General features: G+C 35.9%; 1 protein-coding gene and 1 pseudogene across 2 annotated transcripts in view; one reads left to right on the top strand and one right to left on the bottom strand.

The window, feature by feature from the left end:
* PTTG1IP2 (PTTG1IP family member 2) overlaps nucleotides 1-21,896 on the top strand; it is a gene marked incomplete at both ends in the record, with an annotated part of 51,811 nt that overhangs the window by 23,436 nt on the left and 6,479 nt on the right. The window contains one exon of the mRNA XM_081283310.1: nucleotides 3,707-3,812. Coding sequence (XP_081139436.1) covers nucleotides 3,707-3,812 — 106 coding nt within the window. The remainder of the gene's footprint in view (nucleotides 1-3,706; nucleotides 3,813-21,896) is intronic.
* On the bottom strand, nucleotides 2,111-3,222 carry LOC308645313 (large ribosomal subunit protein eL43-like; annotated as a pseudogene). Its single transcript has 2 exons — nucleotides 3,219-3,222; nucleotides 2,111-2,516 (listed from the first exon to the last, which is right to left on the bottom strand). The product of its transcript is annotated as a large ribosomal subunit protein eL43-like (transcript).

Genomic DNA, 21,896 nt, shown 5'->3' with positions numbered 1-21,896 from the left:
TTACATAGAACGTACTTTGTACTTCTTTTGCTGGTTACTTCCTCTTATTTGAATTAGATGGTTATATCTTCTTTTCATGACTTCTTTTTTTAAAAAATATTTTATTTTTTTAATAGTTGGACACAATACCTTTTATTTTATTTATTATTTTTATGTGGTGCTGAGGATAGAACCCAGGGCCTCACAGGTGCTAGGCAGTACTCTACCGCTGGAGCCACAACCCCAGCCCTTTTTTTTTTTTTTAGTACCAGGAATTGAACCCAGGGGCACTCAACCACTGAACCAGATCACCACCCTTTTTAAAAGTTCATTTAGAGACAGGGTCTCACGAAGTTAGTCAGGGCTTGCTAAATACCTGAGGATGGCTTTGAACTCGCGATCCTCCTGCCTCAGCCTCCCGAGCTGCTGGTATTACAGGTTTTTCATGACTTACTGACTTTACATGCTATTCATGTAAAGTCATGAAAGTTGAATCATCATGAAAGTTGAAGATTTTATCTTTCACTATCAATGTATTTTTTCTTATTTTGTTGTTAGTAGATAATATCATCTTTTTATTTGGGGATTTAAAATTATTATTTGTCATTGTTTGTGCTTATTAGACCTTAAGATTACTAATATTTCTTCTGCTGGCTATCTTGTGGACTTTGAATAATCCATTTAACCTCTATTTTTATATCTCAGTACTTCTCCCATTATTTTTAAAATAAGACAATTTGATTCCCTGTATTTTCTTACATTCATCCTTCCTTCTATCTCTTAAATCCTGTAAACTTTCTCATTAATTTACCCTGTCAAATGTGTAATATTTATGTTGTGTCCTGGGCTATAATTATCTTGAAGTGCTTACTCTATGGTTTGAGCATAAATTTTTAAAACTACTTAAGAGACTAAAACATATTATAATGGTTTAAATATTGTTCACTAAGGAACCAAAGTGGAAGTAGGAAACACAATGCTATACTACTAGTTTGCATTGCTTCAAGGTGTCAAGACCAAGTGGATTCTCTTTTCTTATTCTCCATTTCTCAAGATCATGCTGCATTTCAGCTTGCTTCATGCGTACACTATGACTTTTCAATATAATTTCTGAATTTTCTACAGTGTATAACTATTTTAATTATTTCTTGTTAAAAATCCATGTATGTTTATTGCTACCACTTTAACCATTTGTCTTGTACTTAATAAAATGTTTTCATTTTCTTCCAATGGGCATTCTTCTGAAAGTCCTCTGACATCGGGTTCTAATGTACAAAAATTAGTAGAATTCTATTGATTATTCTACTGATTTAGGAAAACTTTTAGGTTCTCTTATCATCCTCATTTTAGTATTTTTTTTTCTTTTCCTATGGTACCTTATCATGTAATTTTGTTTCAAAGGGAGTTTGCCAAAGGTTTGGAAAATAATTCTGTAGTTCATATCTGCCTATAAATTTGGGTTTTTTTTCCCTCCTAATGCTCAATACGGTCTTATTTTCTTTATTCAGATCATATATCTTTTATAAGAAGGATCCATAGATAAGATAGATAGAACCAAAGATAAAATAGGTGTCCACTAACAGGCTTAGGAAAAAATATAAGGACTGCCTAAATATTCTGCTTGTTTAAGACCTCCATTTTCGTCTATAAATTTGTATTTCTCTAGCTTCAAGATCTTCTGTTCTTTCCTTGTGAACATATAAGGACAAGATAGGATAAGATAGAAGATATTCCTTATTCTACACCCCACCCGCGCCTCCTTATTCTTTACCTCTAAAAAAAATAACAAAGAAAGGTAGGGAAAGAAAGAGCTCTTGAACACATTACATTGTGGCAAGAGGCTGCTTTTTGTTTACTTTTATTTTTTATATTTTCCTTCCAAGATCCTGACTTCTTGTGTAATCACTTTCTTTTGTATTTATGCATAAAGCGGCAAATTTTAGCCCTAAGAGTAGGGTGTTGAGCAAAGAGCCATCAGCAAAGCTTGGGGAGAGGTTGTTTGTTTTGCAGTACTAGGGATTGAACCCAGGGGCGCTCTAGCACTGAGCTATGTTCCCAGTCCTTTTGTTATTTTTATGTAAATTAGCCCATTTATTATAGGCTAGGGATGTCTCAAATGGTAGAACTTCTTCTAGTTTTTCAATTCCTTCAGCCTTCTGATTGCAGATTTGACTGTGAGAGCGGAAGTGGTGTTGTAGGTCCAGGCATCACCAGCCACTGTTTTCAATGCAGGATCAGCACTGCCAGATCCCCACAGTCGGTCTCTTTCATCTTGGTTTAGACACAGAAGGAGCCGGTGTACTTGGCGTGCTAGCTGATTTCAAATTTCTTAACCATTTTCCGGAGGGAGGCACCGTATCGGGTCCCATATTTACTAATAATTACGACCTTCTTGATGCGTTTAGCCTTGTCGCTGCGACTTAGGCCCCAGATGGGAGAGCCCCAGTCCTTTTTATTTTTTATTTTGAGACGTATTTTCCCTAAATCGCTGACACTAGCCTTGAACTTGTGATCCTCCCACCTCAGCGTCTGAGCAGCTAAAATTACAGGGAAGATTCTTTAATCTACAATTCAGAAGAAAAAAACATGAATCCTCTCTGCAAATACGATTCAACAATTGCACTTAGTTTTTGTTTAACTTAGTTATTCTCATACCATCTCTTCTGTTTGATTTTGTACTATAGATATTCTAGGCCTTGTTAATTAGGTGGAAACTGTATTCTGCTAGAAGAATTTATCCTATTAAGGATTTATTGTACAACCAGAGAAGTGGAAAATCGTGTTCCATTTGTGTACTATGAATTGAAGTGCCTTAAGCTGTCATTATAACTAATTAGAACAAAAAAAATTTTTTAAAGATTTATTGTACTTTAAAATCCAAAGATCTTGGTTGGCTTCTGGAAGCATCAGTCTGCTGGGTATGCAATTCAGTGGTAGAGTATTGCCTACCACATGCAAGGTGCTGAGGTCTATCCTTAGCGGTGCAAAAAAAAAAAATTTTTTTTTTAAATTCCTTGTAGAAACATCAGTCTTTCTTTTAAATAATACCCTTAAATGACCAATGAAGCATCAAAATATTGATTGCTGATTTGATATAATATTCTTGTTTTCAGCCATATAATTATAAACCCTAAAGCACGTTTAAAAGTTCTAAATGTTAAGGGAATATAAATATTTGCCCACAAACTTGGTGCCTCCTTGATTCTCATCTATTCCTTCTGAAAACCTTTGTTAAATACTCATTATGCACTAGATAGTATCTTTGTCATTAAGGATGTAATGATAAAAAAGAAAGATCAAGGTCTGGGGTTGTGGCTCAGAGGTAAAGCGCTCACCTACCATGTGTGAGGCACTGGGTTCGATCCTTAGCACCACATAAAAATAAAGATTTTGTGTCCACCTATAACTAAAAGATAAATATTTTTTTAAAAAAGATCAAATCCTTTTCTTCACAGAGTTTACATTCTAGTTAAGGGGATACAGAAAATAAAATAAACAATTGTTAAATTTATTACTAATTATTGATATTTTAAATGACATTCCATTTATTTTAATTGATTTTTTATAATCAAATGCTTTAATTCTTCTGTGGATAGATAAAAAGAGAATTCTATATTATAAAGCAAGGAAAAAATATTATATAAATGTACTCTATCTAATAAAATAATTTTAACCCTAACTATTCTGAAAATAAGCCTAATTCTACATTCACCACTATTTTGAACAGATATAGAACCAACATTTATTCAAGAGGAGTAACGGTTCCTGTAAACACCTGGGATGTTGGTGGCAAGTACTTCCATTTATTTTATGGGATGTCCTGGGCCTTTCTAGTAACTGAAAGTTGAAAATCCCTTCCTTACTTATTCTACCATCAAAATTAAAGTATGAATGGGAAACATAACAGCAGATTTCATTGTTCTCATTTCTGAGACATACTCTTATAACTTCAATAGCTACACTAGAGTTGATAAAAAATCACAATTTTGATGGAGAAGTGTTAAAATTTTTCAACTCAGTTGGGGATGTAATTGCTTCCTTTGTTCCTCAATTCATACTCAGCCCAGAAAACTTAACAAAAACGACCATTGCCTTAAGGAATCTTTGCACACTTTCCCTAAATTAATTCACTTCATCTTACCTATTACCTTAGGTGACCCAGTGTCCACTCTTCAACTCAAGTCTTTAATCTTTCCCTTAGTTATAAGGCTGTCCCTTACTCAAGACTCAACTCTTGGCTTCCTTTGGCTCATCACCCAGTTTCTGGGCCAGCCTATGGCCACTTTGCTGCTCAGGCTTAGATCCCAGAGCCCCAGTTTGAGTCAGAACTGTGCCCCTATCCCACACCACCTGTTCATTTAAATGGACCTCAAAAATTTTTAGATAATATGACTGAGGAAAGGGTGCTATAAGGTCCTTTATCATTACCACTAAAAATAACTTTAGGGGGTTGGAGGTTACATCTAGATTATTATGGTGTTCTGGATCACAGAGGCAAATGCTAAAAGCCTGGAACCACATTTTAGGTTCCACAATTTGAGTGAAGAGCAGAGCTAACCTTGAAGGGCAAGGATGAAATATTGAGCACATACACACTCCATTGCCAACTCCTAGATCTTGTTATGTAGAAATTGTGTTGGTGATAATGGAATTATGAGATGTTTCAGAAAGCTATTTCAGAAGAGGAGCTAAAGTGCAGGCAATTGCTACTTTTTCGCAGAGTTGAAATCAAACCAGAAGACTACAGAGAATTTACTTTATTTCAGGTTTTTTCCCCTTCCACTTTAAATTCCACGAGAATTTGTAGGAGAAATGGTTGGAAAAGAACACAGGGTTGTATTCTTCTTTATTTTAGGTAGAAACAGCTTACAGATAGAGAACCATTAGTTATATTAGATCCATTATAAGGAATAAATGGTCATCGAATTCACAAGGCAAGATTATTTTCTATCCTGCATTAAAGGGTTAATAAGGGAAACAAAATCTTGCAAAAAGAATTAGGAAAAAGATGAAAAAGCATGAGACAACAGTGTCATAGAGATCAAGAAAAGATGGTCTTAATGTGGAGGGAGACTCAGCATCTTTTGGAGTTACAAATTGGGAGGTAATTGGCAGCCTATTTGCATATGATAGCCTTAAAAGTGCAAGCCAGAACTAGGAGACTTCTGACTTGTGGAGAAGCAAAGTATGAAACCCATAAGATGTTATATAGTGTGTGTGTAATTAATCTGTGATGGTCCTCATTTACAAAGGGAACAATTTTCCAGGAGAGGTAGTAATAGCATTGCTTTTCATCCTCATTTCTTTCCTATAAAATAAATTCAGAAGATGATTTGCTAAAAGTAGAGATTCACTGATTATGCACAAATTTTTTTCTCACTGGAGACATCAAGTTTTGGGTTTACTTCAAATATTTGACCTTTTTTTCTTTGTCAAATTCACACCCAAGGTGATACTTACTTCCTTCAGGCATTTGAGCCCTAAATATTAAAATAACAATAAAATCTCAGAGTAGAAAAACTTTGATTGTCTATCAATATTTTGTGGTTAACATATTTTCAAATTAGGTAAGTTTTTGTTGACTTTTGCTAGAAAGAATTGGAAAAGGTCAACTTATTTTCTCTTTTCATAGGATATGAGGAATAGATAACAGATCTTCCAGAGAAAGAAGTGTCTTCAATGGTAAAGTTCCCAAAGAGGATATCGCATGAATTTCCTGCATGTAATCCCCCCCCCATCTATTAAACAACTTTGCAGGAATGGAATTTGCATTATTAAGAAAGAAAATGGGAAATTAAATCTGTAAAATGTGGACAAATTTTCAATACCTGAACATTTAATAAAAGACGGCAGAAAATGAAGATACAATAGTGCCTAAATAAAGCTGTTTTAGAAATCTGAGTGTGGTTAGTGTAGCTAAATGTTGATTTAGGTTGTCTTTCCAAATATCAGCACTTCTTTTGATTTTGCACTAGTTCATTTGTTTTTAATGGAATCTTTACTATTTCTGTTTTCTACTAACTTTGCCCTTAATTTGTTATTTTCCAAGTTCTTTGATATTTAACATTAGGCTGGTTTTTTTGAGAGTCTTTTTCTTTAAATATTTATCTTTTAGGTGTAGATGGACACAACACAATGCCTTTATTTTTATGTGATGCTGAGTATGGAACCCAGGTCCCGCCTGGGCTAGGCAAGCAATCTACTGCCGAGCCACAATCCCAGTCTTTTTCAATGTGGTTGTAAGCGCATAGTACACAAGTGATGGAGGCAGGAGGAAGCAAACCTCAGATCAGCAAGCTTTCCTTTATTCTGCAGTGAAATCAATCCATCAGGAACAGGAGGGCTCATTTTCTGGGTATGGGAAATGCCCCCACCCCAGGTTACAGAACGAGTTTGGGGTTTAGAGTTTACAATGAGGGTGAATTAATCATTGGAGACTGGGGGTGTGCAGTTTGGACAGTCAGGGATCTAGTTATGCAGGTTAAAAGTTTAACTTAGGAAGGCAGTTGTAAAAAGATCGAAACTCCTCATCACTGGGAAAGCTCACTACTCCTTCCGCTGGGACTCATTGTTACCGAGAGCTTCACTATTTGCTTTTCTCCTTCCAGGACTCATCTGTAATGGGAAAGGGCATTTCAGTATTTGCCTCCTTCCTTCAGGACCCATTGTGATTTGGAAGGGGTCAATGTTTGCTTTTGGTGGAGATGGTGGGGATGAACCCAGGGAGGGATGAATGTTTGCTTTTTCCCTCAGGGTCCATTATTCCTGGGAAATGATGTACTGGGAGAGGTTTCTTATTTAGCTAACTTTCCTCTCTCCTCCACACCACACTGTCCCTCCATTTTTCTTGGGGAGCTGTCTTGTAGGAATATTATTTTCCATTACCCTTCAGTGGTCACAAATTGCCATAAACTTACCTTTTAGAACTACTTTTGTTGCACCCTCTACATTTTCATATGTTGTTTGTCTCAAGGTACTTTTTTATTTCCTTTAGATTTTTTTTCTTTCTGCATTTCCCAGATTTCCCACTATTATTGATTTCTAGTTTCACACTATTGTGATAAGAAAACATAGTATGATTTCATTCTCCTTAATTTTTTTAAGACCTGTTTTGTGGCTGAATGGGGTCTATCCTGGAGAATGTTTCATGTGTGTTTGAGAAGAGTATGTCTTCTGCTGCTCTTGAGCTTTGGTCTGAGTTGGAATCCAATGTTTCTTAATTTATTTCTGTCTGTTGAAAGTGAATTATTGAAGTCCCTTACTATTGTTATATTATTGTCTGTCCCTCCCTTTGGGTCTATTAAATATTTACTTTGTGTATTTAGGTTTGCCAATGTTGAATGGAGGTGTGTATGTATGTGTGTGTGTATACACACACACACACACACACACACCCCCGCACATACATGCATACATATATATATATATATATAATTCTTTTATTTGCTTCATGAATTTACCATTTTAACATTATATGGTTACTATATAGTGATAAAGGGTAAATTCATGAAGAAAATAAAAGAATTATATATATATGTATATATATACACACACATACATATATATATATATATATATATATATATATATATATAATTCTTTTATTTTCTTCATGAATTTATCCTTTTATCACTATATAGTAACCATATAATGCCAGCAGTGAATTCTTATCAATTATCTTGAGTGTAAAATGCATTAAATTCTCTATTCAAAAGACACAGAGTGGACTGGGTTGGTGGCAAAGCAGTAGAGCACTTGCCTAGCACATGTGAGCACTGGGTTTGATCCTCAGCACCACATAAAAATAAAATAAAGGTTATTGTGTCTACCTTCAACCTAAAACAATTTTTAAAAAAAAAATACAAAGTGGTCAAATGTATTAAACAAAACAAGAACCAAGTATATGCTGCCTACAAGAGACTCACTTCACCTTTAAGGCCACACATAGATTGAAAGTGAAGGTATTGGAAAAGTCATTCCATGAAGATGAAAATCAAAAGAAAACAGTGCTAACTACACTAATATCAAACAAATTAGAATTTAAGTCAGAAACTATAAAGAAGACAAGCTTATTATATAAAAGTAAAGGACCAACATGAAGTCCATGGTTACACCAGTGATATGAGATGGAAACATTTTCATAAATTAAATTTCCATTTGCATTTATGTATATTTTTGTATGTCTACTAACTGATATTGATCTTCTGACTAATCATTCCTCAATACTATAATTGTTTCATTTTGAAGACTATATAGGTTATTTTCATATTTATTAATAGAACTAAACTCCCCCCACCTCATATTAATCTTTCCATTTATTTTCTTACTTTTAATTTCAAGTCGAATAAAGATGAGTTGCTTATTCAAACTGATGCCAACGCTGGATATTTCACAAAATTAAACATTTGGTCTCCAGAAAAGATAATCCTTCTAGAATTCTCAGAGGTACTATATGCAAAGTAATTAATGAATAAACAACTGTTTTCTGATGGGTTTCATAGTGGTTGTCCTGCTCTCTTTTGCTTCTTCCCTACTTTCCTTCCCCTCTCCTTCTCTCTCACTCCACTCCATTCCTTCTCTCTCTTTCTCTCCTTCCCTCAATCCCTTCCTCCTTCCTACCTTCCTTCTTTCTTTCCTTTTTTTCTGAGACATACTTGCCAAACAAGAGCTCAATGTTAGGAGTTTTAAAAATGTTTGACTTCTTATTTTTCCATTGTTGTTTATGCCAGAGCATTTCATTTTGAAGCAAATAATTTTGCAGGGCTACAGAATAGGAGTTTTCACACTACAGTTTACCCTCCAATAATCATTTAAAGCCTTTTAAATACATAAGGTAAAAAGCACAACTTTAAATGGTTTTTGTTTAGATATTCTGTTCAAAATGAAACAGTTAAACACTAAAAGAATAGACCTGATATTTCAAGTCCATCTGTTTTGTTTGTTTGTTTTAGTTATAGTTGGACACAATACCTTTATTTTATTTTTACGTGGTGCTGAGGATTGAACCCAGTACCTCACACATGCTACGTGAGTGCTCTACCACTGAGCCACAACCCCAGCCCCTCAAGTCCATCTTTTACAAGAGACTATTTTGAGAACCTAAAATTAGACATTGAAACACACTACCATAAATTATAGAACTAGCTATGGATTTCCTTCATATCTTAATGGTAAAGTTTTTAAAAAGGTAGTGAACTCCATTGAGAGAAAATTGTTTTATCCAGCAATGGAGGAAACAGGTCTGTGAGGAGGGACAAGTAAAAAATCTAAAAAGACAAGGTATAGCAGGAAATGGGATGAGAGAAAGAGTTTGAAGAGAACAGCTGTCTTAAGTTTGTCTCCCTGAGAAATAGGCTGGATGGCAGAGGTTTGCCTATAGGGGTTGAGAGGGGGATGCCCCCAGGAGTAACACATGTAAGGGAAAAACAGAAATAGACTTGGGCAGAAGAAGGGGTTGAACTGTCATATAATCACCAGAGAGGCCTTGATGAGTTGTACAGGGAGCACTGGAACCAGGCTGGCCTTAGAGGTTGTCTTAAATGAAAGCAAGGTGCGCAAACTTCAACTATCAGTAGATACAGGATGCCCTACAAAAGAGCTTAACTATGAGTGAAGTAGCTGGCTCCCTTTGACTGAAGGCAGTTTTCAAAACGGGCCTGGCATCTGAAGTGAGTGCTTTGCTCCTGGAAAGGAGGTCTGGGCAGCATACCATGGCATCCACCACAGCATCTGTCATCCATCTAGGAGAGAGCATTGAAATCAGTGATTCTGGGATGATGGGATTTTGAAACAGTCAACTATTCATTAAGAGCATACTCTTCCTGAATCTCTTTAGCATTCTCTTTAGAGCCTAACCAAATCTTTAAATTCTTTCAATTATATCTTTTCATTTTGATTGAGTTTATTTTTCTTTGAATTGACTGAATGCAGAAACCAAGCCACCTGTAACCACTTTTACATTCAAGTTAAAAAAGTTTGGATTAGAATTAATTGTGATGGTTACTGAGAAGAGGAAAATACATAAACATAAATTGGCAGATTTGCTAGACAAAAAAAGATAACTTAAAAATGGGGTGTTTTGGTGAAGTAGAAAAACAAAAACAGATCAAATGGGTCAGAGAATAGAAAACAGTAGAAGGCTGTGTCTAGAAAGTATAATTCCCATCTAGAACAATAAGAGAAGTTTTAACCAGGGACTCACCTAGGTTTTCTATAATGGGCCAGACAGTAAATATGTTAGACTTTCTGAGTCATGTCATGACCACTTGCTAAACTACTAGTGCAAAAACAACTATACACAATTCATAAATGGATGCACATGTTTGTATTCCAATAAAGTTTTATTCATAAAAACATGCAGAGACCCATGTTTAGTATGTGAGTGGTAGTTTGTGAATCCATGATTTAGATAATAAAAATGATAACTGAATGGTTAAACAGTGTCCACTTAACTTGCTAAACTGTCTTATAACAAAATTTTTAAAGATGCCAAATAAAATTGCTATATGAAGATACAAAGAAAGAACTAGAATAAAGTTGCAGGTATGCAACCCACAGCCCCATCACTTTTGTCACACTGTGTGCATGCATGGCCTTTTAGCCCATTATTGAATACTTTTTTCATGCTTCACATTTGTATTCTTAATTCAGAAATACTCAGGTTTTTATTCTTCTTTTTAGATATTTGGTTTCAATAATTAATCTAACCAACGTACAACCTGATAAATCCAAATGAATTTTGCCAAACCCATCATAAGAAGTAGCTAATCTCATGGTAAGAAGAGTTGTAGGAACTCAAAGGGAATAGATTAGACTTGCAAAATGCACATGCATCAGGTGAGGGGTCTTGCCAGCTAATCTGTGTGGTTCTTAACCAATCTTTTACCCTCTATACTTCATTATGCAGATATTCAATAGGGACACATTTGATACTTTTCAAAGAGCTATGAATTCTACATGACAAATTTTTATCTCATTTGAAAAGAACATTAGTGCCTTCATGGGATAAAGCAATATTTTCTACATCCAACTTGTTCAACCATATCCATGAACAGGTGTTAATAGGGAAATCCCTAAATAAGAATGTTGTTAGTGAAAGCCTGTATTGGAGTAGAGGTGAAATGAGATGATTTCTAATCAGGATGATTGTGCCATTAATAAAAATTTACTTCAAAATTGTGTTTAATCTTATAATTTGGATGCCAAAGTAATTAAAAAGGCAGAATTAAAGAGAAAGTTTTATGTCTCTTTGTTGTCTTTTTAAACTTTTTTATTTATTTTTGTAATGGGGGTTGAACCCACAGGAACTTGACCTCTGAGCCACATCCCTAGGCTTTTATTTTTTTATTTTGAGACATGGTCTTGGGAATTTGTTAAGGCCTCACTACATTGCCCAGGGAGGCCTCAAATTTGTGATCTTCCTGCCTCAGCTTCCCAAGTCCCTGGGATTACAGACATGTGCCACCACACCTGGCTCTTGGCTCCCTTTTGATAAACATGCGCTGTTAAATTATACATTGAGCATGCCAGAGCCTAATGAGTGAATTGTGCCTGAAAATTATGGAGAAAGACTTAACCTGTTGTTTCCTTTTGCTAGGGAATGCCTGTTAAAAGGGTGAGGGTGAGTGGCAGAATGACAATAGCTTTGTTAACTGGATTCTGTAGATTAGATGATTATTGCCTGAAATGCCAATTTTCTCATTGGCTAAAAGAAATGCCTTTTTCTTAATTCACTCATTAGCTTTCTTCCTCTATTTAAATGGTAATTATACATTTATAATGCATTGCAAGTGTCTCGCCTTATTCACTCTGGGAGCTCTAGAAACTAGTATTTTTGTAAGGAGGGTTACTCTTTTAGAGTCATTTCTTTGGGACTATTTTAGTTCCTTTTTTTCCTTTTTATTTTCACTTGTGCATTATTTTTCTCAAACCAACAAGCTTTTCCAATCAAAGAGTAAGTATTGGCAAACTTGACTAATGATATTCAAGACATGTAACTTTAAATAATATCTATATTTTAAGCATTTTTAAGTACTTCGGTAGCTGAGTATATATATAACAGTTTAGTACTAATGGCGGTTTTACTCCTAAATAAGTCATACTAATTTCCAGTAAGTCCTCCCCCAATTTTTCCCTTTTCAAAATTATATTCTTGTGTTATTTTAAAATCTAACCATTAATTCTGATACTGCTTTCTTCCTTTTTTTTTTTCTCTTTGTTCTCAGTGCATGGAATTTAGCTCAAGAGGCACATTCAGGATCCTAAGTTGTGCATTCTTATTTTTGTAAGTGTAATATTTTATCCTATGTTAGGCAGTCTTATGTTGCTGAGACCAAAATCCCCAACAACAGCTTACAGGAGGGAGAATTTCTGTGTTAGTGAGCTTTTCTTTGTTGTGACTAAAATTCCTGACAAGAACAACTTAAAGGAGGAAATTTTAATTTAGGGTTCACAGTTCAGATGACTCTATTGCTCTGGGCCCAAGGTGAGGCAGCACATCATGGTGGAAGGGTAAAGTGGAGGAAAGTTTCTCAACCCATGGAGGCCAGGCAGAGGGAGAAAAAGAAAGAGGCCACAGAGAAGAACAATCCTTCCATCCTCCAGCCATGCCCCACCTGCCTACAGTTACCACCCATGAACTGATTAGGTTACAGCTCTCACAGTCCAATCATTTCACCTCCAAACATTCCAGCAGCTTTTGAGGTACACCTCATATCCAAACCATAACACTGAACTCTAGGATTTGAATCATCTGAATGTAATAGACATGATGAGCAAAATTAAAGAAGATAAATTGCCTAACACCTTTAAGCCTTAATTTTCTTATCTGCAAAATAATAATAATAATAATACCACTCTGCAAGGAATATTCGGAGTAATGTAAGAAAAGAATCTAGAAATATATGATCAATAAAGGGTAGTTCTAGGTTAGGTGAAGAGTCAGGCAAATTGCTATCATGAAGTCAAAAGAACTCAGTCTCTGAGCAGAAAGATCTTGGTTCTTATCTCTGTCCCCACCATTCTTTTAACTACTTATTGGGAAGGGGTATATATTCCCCAAAGATAAACTTAAAATAACACTCTTTACTCTAAACTTTTTAAATTTGGATTCATCAGAGCTTGGTGCTGATAATGCCAAGGTCTCGGGTTCGTTCCCCGTATGGGCCACCAAATGCCGCAGTCTGGCTGGGCACAATTCAGGAGCCACTTGTCAAAAGAAACAAACTTTATTTTTAGAACACACACACCAAACCACTCAGCTCTTCAGGAAAACCTTCAGAGCCCAACTGCCACCACTGGCTTCCTACAAGCCTCTCCACCTCCCCTACTCCTCCTGCTCTTGAGGCCGATTGGCTGGGTCGTGTGGGCAGAGCCAAAAAAGTCCCCCAATGAGCAGCTCCGTGGTCTGAAAGGGCGGGGAAACAACATCACCGCAGAGCATCACCGCAGAGGAGCCAATCAGTTGGCAGCTACAAGTTTGCTGGGGCCGCTGTAAGCCAATCATCAGCTGGCAGCTGGAAGTTTGCTGGCAGCTGGAAGTTTGCTGGGGCCCCTTCGGCTGTGGCTCTCAACAATTTATGACTACAAAAATTATTTATTCTAAGTTTTCCTTTGTTAAGGGGGAAAATACTACAAAATTGTGTGAGAAGTCATTTAAATACTGTACAGAAAGCACTGTTTATGCTACACAACACCAGTAGGTTCTGGTATTACTTATACCAACCTATTCTGTCACTATAATTTTCTAGGCACTGTGAGAACATAAGGTGGAAACTTACACAATACCAAAAAACACTTAAAATCTTTCAAGAAAGGTAGACTGTAAATATAGCTCAGTGGTAAAGCACCCCTGGGTTCAAGCCCCAGTACTGGGGAAAAAATAATTAAGTGCTTGAAATGAGTTTAGATAATAAAATACATATTATGGTTAATATACCATGACAGAGGTCCATTGGTGCCCAAGAGTTGAGTTTAGGGCTAAAAAACTCATACACATGAGGATCAAGGAAACCTCAATGCAGGCAATCATGGCATCTCAGCTGAACTAGGAAAAAGAAGATATCCACAGGCAGAAATTGGAGCCTAGTATGCTAGAGGAAGGAATTTTTGAGAGGGGAAGGAAAATAAGCAATAAAAGATATGAAGATGAAAAAAGTACAGACTATATATAGTAAGAGTAAATGGATTCTAATGTTTACTTAAAGTATAAGGAACAAGTCAGCTACACTTACAATGATCTGAGAACTTTCCGAAGGACTTTACACACATTAATTCACTAAATCCTCACAATAGCCCCATGAAGTAAATCCTAAAATTATCCGTACTGTAAAGATAAGGAAACCAAATCCTATATTGTCTTTTTGTGAAACAGAAAGTGGTGCCACTTCCTTCTGAGCCTGGAGCAGCCCCGTGCTAAGACACAGTTTGGTGGTGGTGCATGGGCTACCTTTCATAGTCACCCACCCCTAGGCCACATGCTTCACACAGGACCTCTCAGCCTACACTATCATGTACAGAGGCCTTGCTCAGCACCATACAGCTGGCCATCCAGCTCCAGAGTTTGAACTTTTAATCAAGATACTGTGTGACAAGAAAGGCACCTGGTCCTTATTTATGGTGGATCTTGAAATCTACACTTAGGAATTTGAACTTTATTTTGAAGGTGACAGGGAACATAAGCATTAAAGGAATGTGGAGGCATTTTTTAGGAGGGGTGAGGGTAACATAATCACGTTTGTAAGGAAACATGCTTTGGTAATGTTAACAGGAGAAACAGAAAATTTGGGGGTTGATGATGAGTTAGAGAAGGAATATTCAGGCTGGAAGATCAATTAAAAGGAGCATGCCAGTCGATAAAATCAGCCCAGATGAATGCCTGAATGAGGCTGATGGCACTGGAAATTGGGAGGAGGTGGCAGACTTGATTACATTTCAGAGTTAGAATTGGCAAACTGCAGTGATCACTTAGAGGCAAGGAGTGAGAAGAGTCACTAGAAGAAACTCCAAGATGTCCAGCTTGAGTAACTAGTAAATAATGATGCTGTTAATATAAAGAAGGAAAATGGCAACAAGGTGAGGAAGTCGTGATGAAAGGCTGAATTTGTGGTAATAGCAACACATAGAAATAGAAGCCCCACCCAGGAGTTGGGATTGTGGGTCTGGAACTAGGCTGTTTGGGCTGGAGAAATAAATGAAGAAACAGTGTACATGCAGCCATGGATATGGATGAGAATGATCATGGAGTATGTAGATGGAATATGTAGATGGCTGATAAAAGGATCTTTAAGGATGGCCTTAATCTGCAGTGTGGAAAGAGCTTGTGCTATTCCCCCAAGAAGCTGGAAGAGAATCTCATGGGGGTGAATGATACAGGACACAGAGCACTAGCACTAGGTAGGGATAGTTAGGAGCACAGGCAAAAGTTGTTCATACATATAGTATATTTTGTAAACTGCAGTGATGCTTTTAAACTATTAGGTACTAAGAAGCACTTTGCTAAATAATGGGTCCTAGCATAGCTGAAAATAGATTGTAGGTTTCCAAAGTGCCTTGAATTGCAGGATACACTTTATGTACCAAGAGAATAGTCATACACGGGCAATGTTTTATCTTACAAGATAGTGGCTGCTGGGAGCATCATGCAGAGAAGTGGGAAAGCACTGTGATCTCCTGGACATAACTGCCCTGTATGCAGGGGTGGGGAACACTGCGCCTAAAATGTCCTTCCCTTGTTGAGATGCTAAGTTTTCTGTTAAAACTCTCACTATGATTATCAGCACATAGTTTGTCATATATATCAACTTTAAAAAGGAGAGAGAGAGAGAGAGAGAGAGAGAGAGAGAGAGAGAGAGAGAGAGAGAGAGAGAGGGAGGGGTAAGATTCTGTAGCAGAAGTTTTCTAATGCCTAGATTTGTAAAATGAAGCTGAATGTCAGGTTCTCTGGGGTGAACTAATGAAAACAAATTATGTGCCTTTGATAGGATTAGTAAGGGAGAATCATGGATATAACTTTAACTCAGCCCTTTCCTAATCCAAGCTTCACTTTGTGTGTGTGTGTGTGTGTGTGTGTGTGTGTGTGTGCGCGCGCGCGTGCGCATTTGATCAAAATTAATGCACACATTTGATCAAATTAATGATAATGTATTTCTTAAATATGTAGAAACTTTTATTTCCCATGCATGTTTGTGCATGTGTGCTTTTAGTTGTTTGGGACATCAGGTAGATATTCTAATGGGAAGATGGGAATGTATCAGAAGAACTGAAGGTAATTGCTTCTTACTGAAAGAAAAAAAAGATTGACTCCTTGGTTTTTTAATAGAAAAGCATGAGCAGGCAACATAAAAAGCAAAAGCTGAGCTGGATTATTCAGCCAGGGGAATTCATGGTAATCACTTTAATAAAGCTTTTGATGACATTAAATCTGTCCTATGTAAATAACTATGTTACAGCTCTTATTTTGTAAGTACTCATAGAGTTTACTGATTTTAGTCTTGAAAAAGTTGTGCATAAACACTTTGAAAAATACCATTGAACTTTAAATAACCATTGAGTGAATTTTTAAATAACTTTGCTTTGTAGAATTTGAAAGATGTAACCCTTTCTATTTCTTCTAACATATTTACTCTGTTTTAAGAATTTATAAGTCATCATCTCTATATCAGAATATAAGTATTTTGTCAGTATATTTTATTTTATATTTTATACATACAGTATTTTATCACTATACCATTGACATCACATGATACATAGCTGGCCTCTCTGGTATTCTCTGACTTTTCTTCTTCTTCACCACTGACATTTTCAGAATTTGCTTTCACAACCCCTCTTTCAAAAATGTAAGATTTGGGGGCTATGGTTGTGGCTCAGTGGTTGAGTGCTTGCCTATCATATATGAGGCACTGGGTTTGAATCTCAGCACCACATATCACAAAGTAAAATAAAAGATCCATTGACAATTAAAAAATATTTTAAAAAGATATATTAACTGTGCCATTGGTATTTTCTGTACACACTTAGTATCTCTTTTCCTTATGGGTTTGTTCTATTTCCTTTCTTAAGGGCCTCTTGCACCAACTTCTAGTACTCATTTGTTAAAACCTTAACTTTCTTTTTAAAGCTTAACTGCCATCTCCAAAGAAATGCTCTTGGTCCCCCTTCAGCAGATTTCCTCTTTCCTCTTGAATTTCAGCTCACTTTATATTCCCTCTGTGCTTGTACTCATGGAAAGGTTGGAAATTGTGTTTTACCAATACAGTGTCATATCCCAGTTCTGTCACTTACTGTTTGTGATATCTTGAATATACTATTAGCCTTTCAATATTGGCTCCCTCACCTGTAAAATAGATGCTTGTTCACATAGTTGTGACACAGTGAGATAACATAGGTAAAACACTGACAATAGTGCCTGATACATAAGAAACGCTCAGCAAATGACAGCTGAAATAGCACCTTACAGGTCCTGGCATACAGTAGGGGAATGTGTTGGCTGAAAGAGTATTGATAAAATTGAGTAAATGATGAGTTCATTTTACCCTGTATCCAAAAAGAATATAGGGAGTTAGAATGGGATAGTTCAGGGTAGGATGGAGTTGACCGAGTAAGCATTTACTGAGTTCTCCCTGTGTGCCAGATCATACACATACATCATACAGCTTGAACAAAACCACCAAAGATCTCTGTCCTTTAAGGAGTGTATATTCTAGGAGGGATATTTTAAAAAGTAAGGAGCAAAGAAGAATAACTTAAAATTACGATACTGCTAGAAGAAAAGAAGGAAATGAGATTGGAGGAAATGGGATGGATAATCTGTTTGAAATACACAGGAATGGCCTCCCTGAGGGAGTTGGGTTTAATCATGAGTCAGCCAGGAGAAGTGTGAACGAAGAAACATACTTCATGTAGGTTCGAAGGTGAGTCAGAGCTTGGAATATTAGAGAAACTGGATGGGTGGTCAGTGTGGCTGGAGACACAAACAGGAAGTAGATTATGTAGAGATTTGTGTACCATTATAAGGAGTTTGGGCTCAAGTTTATATAAAATGTAGAGAAATATTCGGAAGTAGATATTTGAGATGGAAAATCAAAAACATGGGGTTGTGACTAAGGATAGTGTCAGAGGCAATACGAAGTGGTCTGCTGAGGTTGAGGCCTTGCATAGGGGAGTATGAGAAGCAGTTTCCTTAGGGAGGTGTCATTCTGCACAGCTCCTGCTTTATAGTCAGGGACTTTTCTTATAGCAGAAGAAAAGTTGAACCGACACAGTGGCCTTTTGGAATAGATGATTTTTTTTTTTTTTTTTTTTTTTTTTACTGTTAAGTTGAACCCTTTCTGGGAATATTTGTGCTGAGTGAGCTCTCTAACCTTAGTGCAGGGCGGGTGAATGCCATCCTTCATGGACTTTCAACTAATTCCCTTTCATGTTGGCAGAAGGAAATAAATCATTTATGTTTGCTCGGGTAATTGAAGAAGCTTTCCATTTCCAATTTAGTCCAGTGTGTGTGTGTGACTGATTTGAGTTTATAATCATTATTACCCATGAACAGCTTTTCAAGGGCTGAACCATGAGTTAGAAACATTACATTTCTATAAAAATTGGTGTAATGTCTTGAACGTAAAGCTTTTTAGTCTGAATGTGAAACTTAAGAGTTAACACTGTATTAAATTTCTAGTAATGATGGTGTCCTTTTTCTTCCAGGCTTCCTTCAGGATTTTAATCATCCTTACAGTCTCTTCCAAAATGATTGAACTTCCGAATCCTTTAAGTTAAAAATTTAAATTCTATTGAACATTTTTGTGGAGTATTTCATTACTTTTACATTGTGACTTGTGTAGTAATTTGAGATTATATGGGTTGAAAAAGCTCTTTAAGCAAGATTTTATGGTTAGTTAAAAGTTTTTTTTTTTTTAAACTTTTCAGTAATCTCCTTTCTAGCTAGTTTTGCAATCTTCATATTCTTCCCTTTGAACAAAAGGTGGTATAAATATAGAATGTTCAAGCACTTGACATATACATTTATATATAGCTCGAGGGTTAGAGGCCATATGCTAAGGTCATGTGAAATTATTTTCTCATAACTATTATTTTAACTTTGCTTATACTTATAAAATATACTCCATATTCAGAATCTTCCCAATGGTCATAAACTTGACATAATGATTTGATATTATTAGAATCTGTTGATGAAATTTTGATCAAATTAATGATAATGTGTTTCTTAAATATGTAGAAATTTTTATTTCCCAAACGAAAGAGGTGGAGGTTCTTTACAATTTAGGAAGAATTTTAGAGGATTTCTTTTCTTTTTTCTTTTTTTCTTTTTTTAGCTATAGATGGACACAATACTGTTATTTTATTTGTTTACTTTGTATGTGGTGCTGGGGATTGAACCCAGTGCCTCAACCATGCTAGGCAAGCACTCTACCACTGTGTCACAACCCTGGCCCCAGAGGATTTCTTAATAGAATAAAATGATGCCAGACTTGTTTCAAATAGTTTCTTCATTAAAATTCAGTAATGTTCCAATATATTTATTAGTAATTGTTTCACCAACATTTTTCATTTTTTCCAGCTTCTGTGAAGTAAAATTTAGAAGTATTTGATATGGTTTCTATTTGAAGCAGGACTTTGATCTAAAGTTAATATGTCTTCAGTTGAACTTAGGGGGGGTGTGGGAATGTATTAAAAATTATGAAAAAAATTACCCACTGTCACAATGGGGATGATTGAAGTTTTATTCTGTATATATTTAAAAGATTTTCCCCAAGTTATCAGAGCTAATATTATTTGATCTAGAAAAAACTTAGTCTAAGTTGTCTATAACTCCAGCAAGACATATCTTACATTGGATCAAAGCTTGATTGCCATCTTTTACAATGTTAGTCAATTTTCTGTCACTGTACCAATATACCTTAGACAGTCAAATTAAAAGGAGGAAAGATTTATTTTGGCTCATGATTTCAGAGGTTTTAGTCCATGGTCACTTTTCTCTATTGTTTGAGGGGCCTGTGGCATGCCGAACATCATGGTGGAGAGCACATTATAGAGCACTTCTACTTAACTCGTGGTAGCCAGGAAGCAAAGAGAGAGGAAGTGGGTGGGGTTCCAATATTCCCTTTAAGGGTACACCCCAATGACTTAATTTCCCTCTACGAGGCTCCACCCCCTAAAGTTCCACCACCTCCCAATAACCCCACAGCCTGGCAACCAAGCCTTTAACACATAGGCCTTTGGGAATATTCAAGAACCATGCTATAGCAGGCAGAAACTTTAACTTTGACTAAAGAAATGAACAGCAATGCAGAAATAAGCAATCTTACCACCACTTCCTTTTCCCTTTGCTCCATTAAGTAAGAGGCAGCTAGTAAACTGAGATTGTTGCTCCTTTATTTCATTATCTCTTTGCCCTTCGGTTGGATTCTGGAGTTTGAGCTCACTTTGGAGAGGATGCTAAACCTCACTGTAAAAGAAGGATGTAATAGTACTCTCAGTTGGCTTTTATGGTTTATTTGGTGATAATTTTTTTGTCAGAAGCTTTCTTGGGGGTTTATATCTGCCATGTATATCCAATCAGTCTCAATCTTTGGTTGGAAATGCAACGCTGGCACAAAGATACAGTGAAAAGACAAAGAGATGCCCAGGACATTCAAGTTTTATTAAACATGGACAGAGCAGCACTTTATTCTTATAATTCTAGGTAAAGGTGGGATGTTTATGTGTAGAAAAATTGGGAATGATATCTAGAGGGTGTATTTGGTTTGACTATATATGAGATTACCATTTCCATGTTTAAATGTATCTTATTTTTTATTATAGGGATCTCAAAAGTATGCTAACTTTTAGAAAGTTAAATGTCCATTTTTGTTAATTCTCTACATCTGCTCATTTTCACATACCTTTCAGAATATCATCAACTGATATCTTTGGGGGAGTTCAATATTTTTCTCCTTTCCCTATAATAAGTTCCAATTTAACATGTTTGTTCAAAACAATCGAGATAGGATGTATGATCGGCTGTTGAATATCACATCACCTTCAATAAATTGTGAAAACAGTCTTCCCATAATTACAGAACCTGAATATGGCTTTTGATTTATAATCATCTGAAAAGGGGCTTCTATAAATAAAAACAAAGGAAATGAAAAGTCTTAAGCCATAGTAAAAACTTTCATTTTGTTGCAATTATGCTACAATTTTTTTTCAGTTAGTTTTGTCATGACTGGCCATAATTAATTGACCTTTTTATGGCTTTTTAATTAGTTATTTTATATAGTCAGATTTAATAATTACCAGTATGTCATAATTCCAAAATGAGCAATCATCTATTGAAAAAATTAAATTTTAAATTCGTTTGCTGTTAAATGAAATTGGTAAGAAACCTTTTATCTGTATTCTGTATAACTTTTTTCTTTCATCGTCTATCAGTTAGTCTTAAAAAGTAAAGTGCAACTCAGCTGAATTCTTTGAAGAATAACAATTCAAGGTGAGAATAAGTTGATAGTGTAGTAATAAGGTCTGGTGATAGCTTTCCCAGGAGCTCTCTTATGCAAAAATGAGGTAGGCCTGCCCATCACTGCACATGGAATGCTGACATTCTTGACTTTAATAGGATAGCATTTATCTTTTGCACCTGCTACCGTATGTGACTAACTGTCATGTATTCCAACAAAAGAGGAAAAAAATGTCACTATGATTTAAGACATATGTGTTGATATAAGAAAAGCAAAATATTTTGAGCAGTTAGAATTTATTTTTCTTGCTTTATTATGCCTGGTTTCTATAGTGAAATATATGTTTGGTTTGGTAGTATTAATCTTTTCCTAGTGAGTTCATCAGTATGACTTTATCAATATAGAAAGCGCTTTAAATTATTAAAGAGCACTTGTGTGCATGTTTTAGGAGTGAAAGGTTAGTGAGTTTAT

Source organism: Spermophilus citellus (genome assembly GCF_964194105.1).
Source record: "Spermophilus citellus genome assembly, chromosome: 3".
NCBI classification, from domain to species: Eukaryota; Metazoa; Chordata; class Mammalia; order Rodentia; family Sciuridae; genus Spermophilus; species Spermophilus citellus.
Note: the sequence above shows the minus strand (reverse complement) of the source record. Positions and strands in the feature narration are given on the sequence as shown.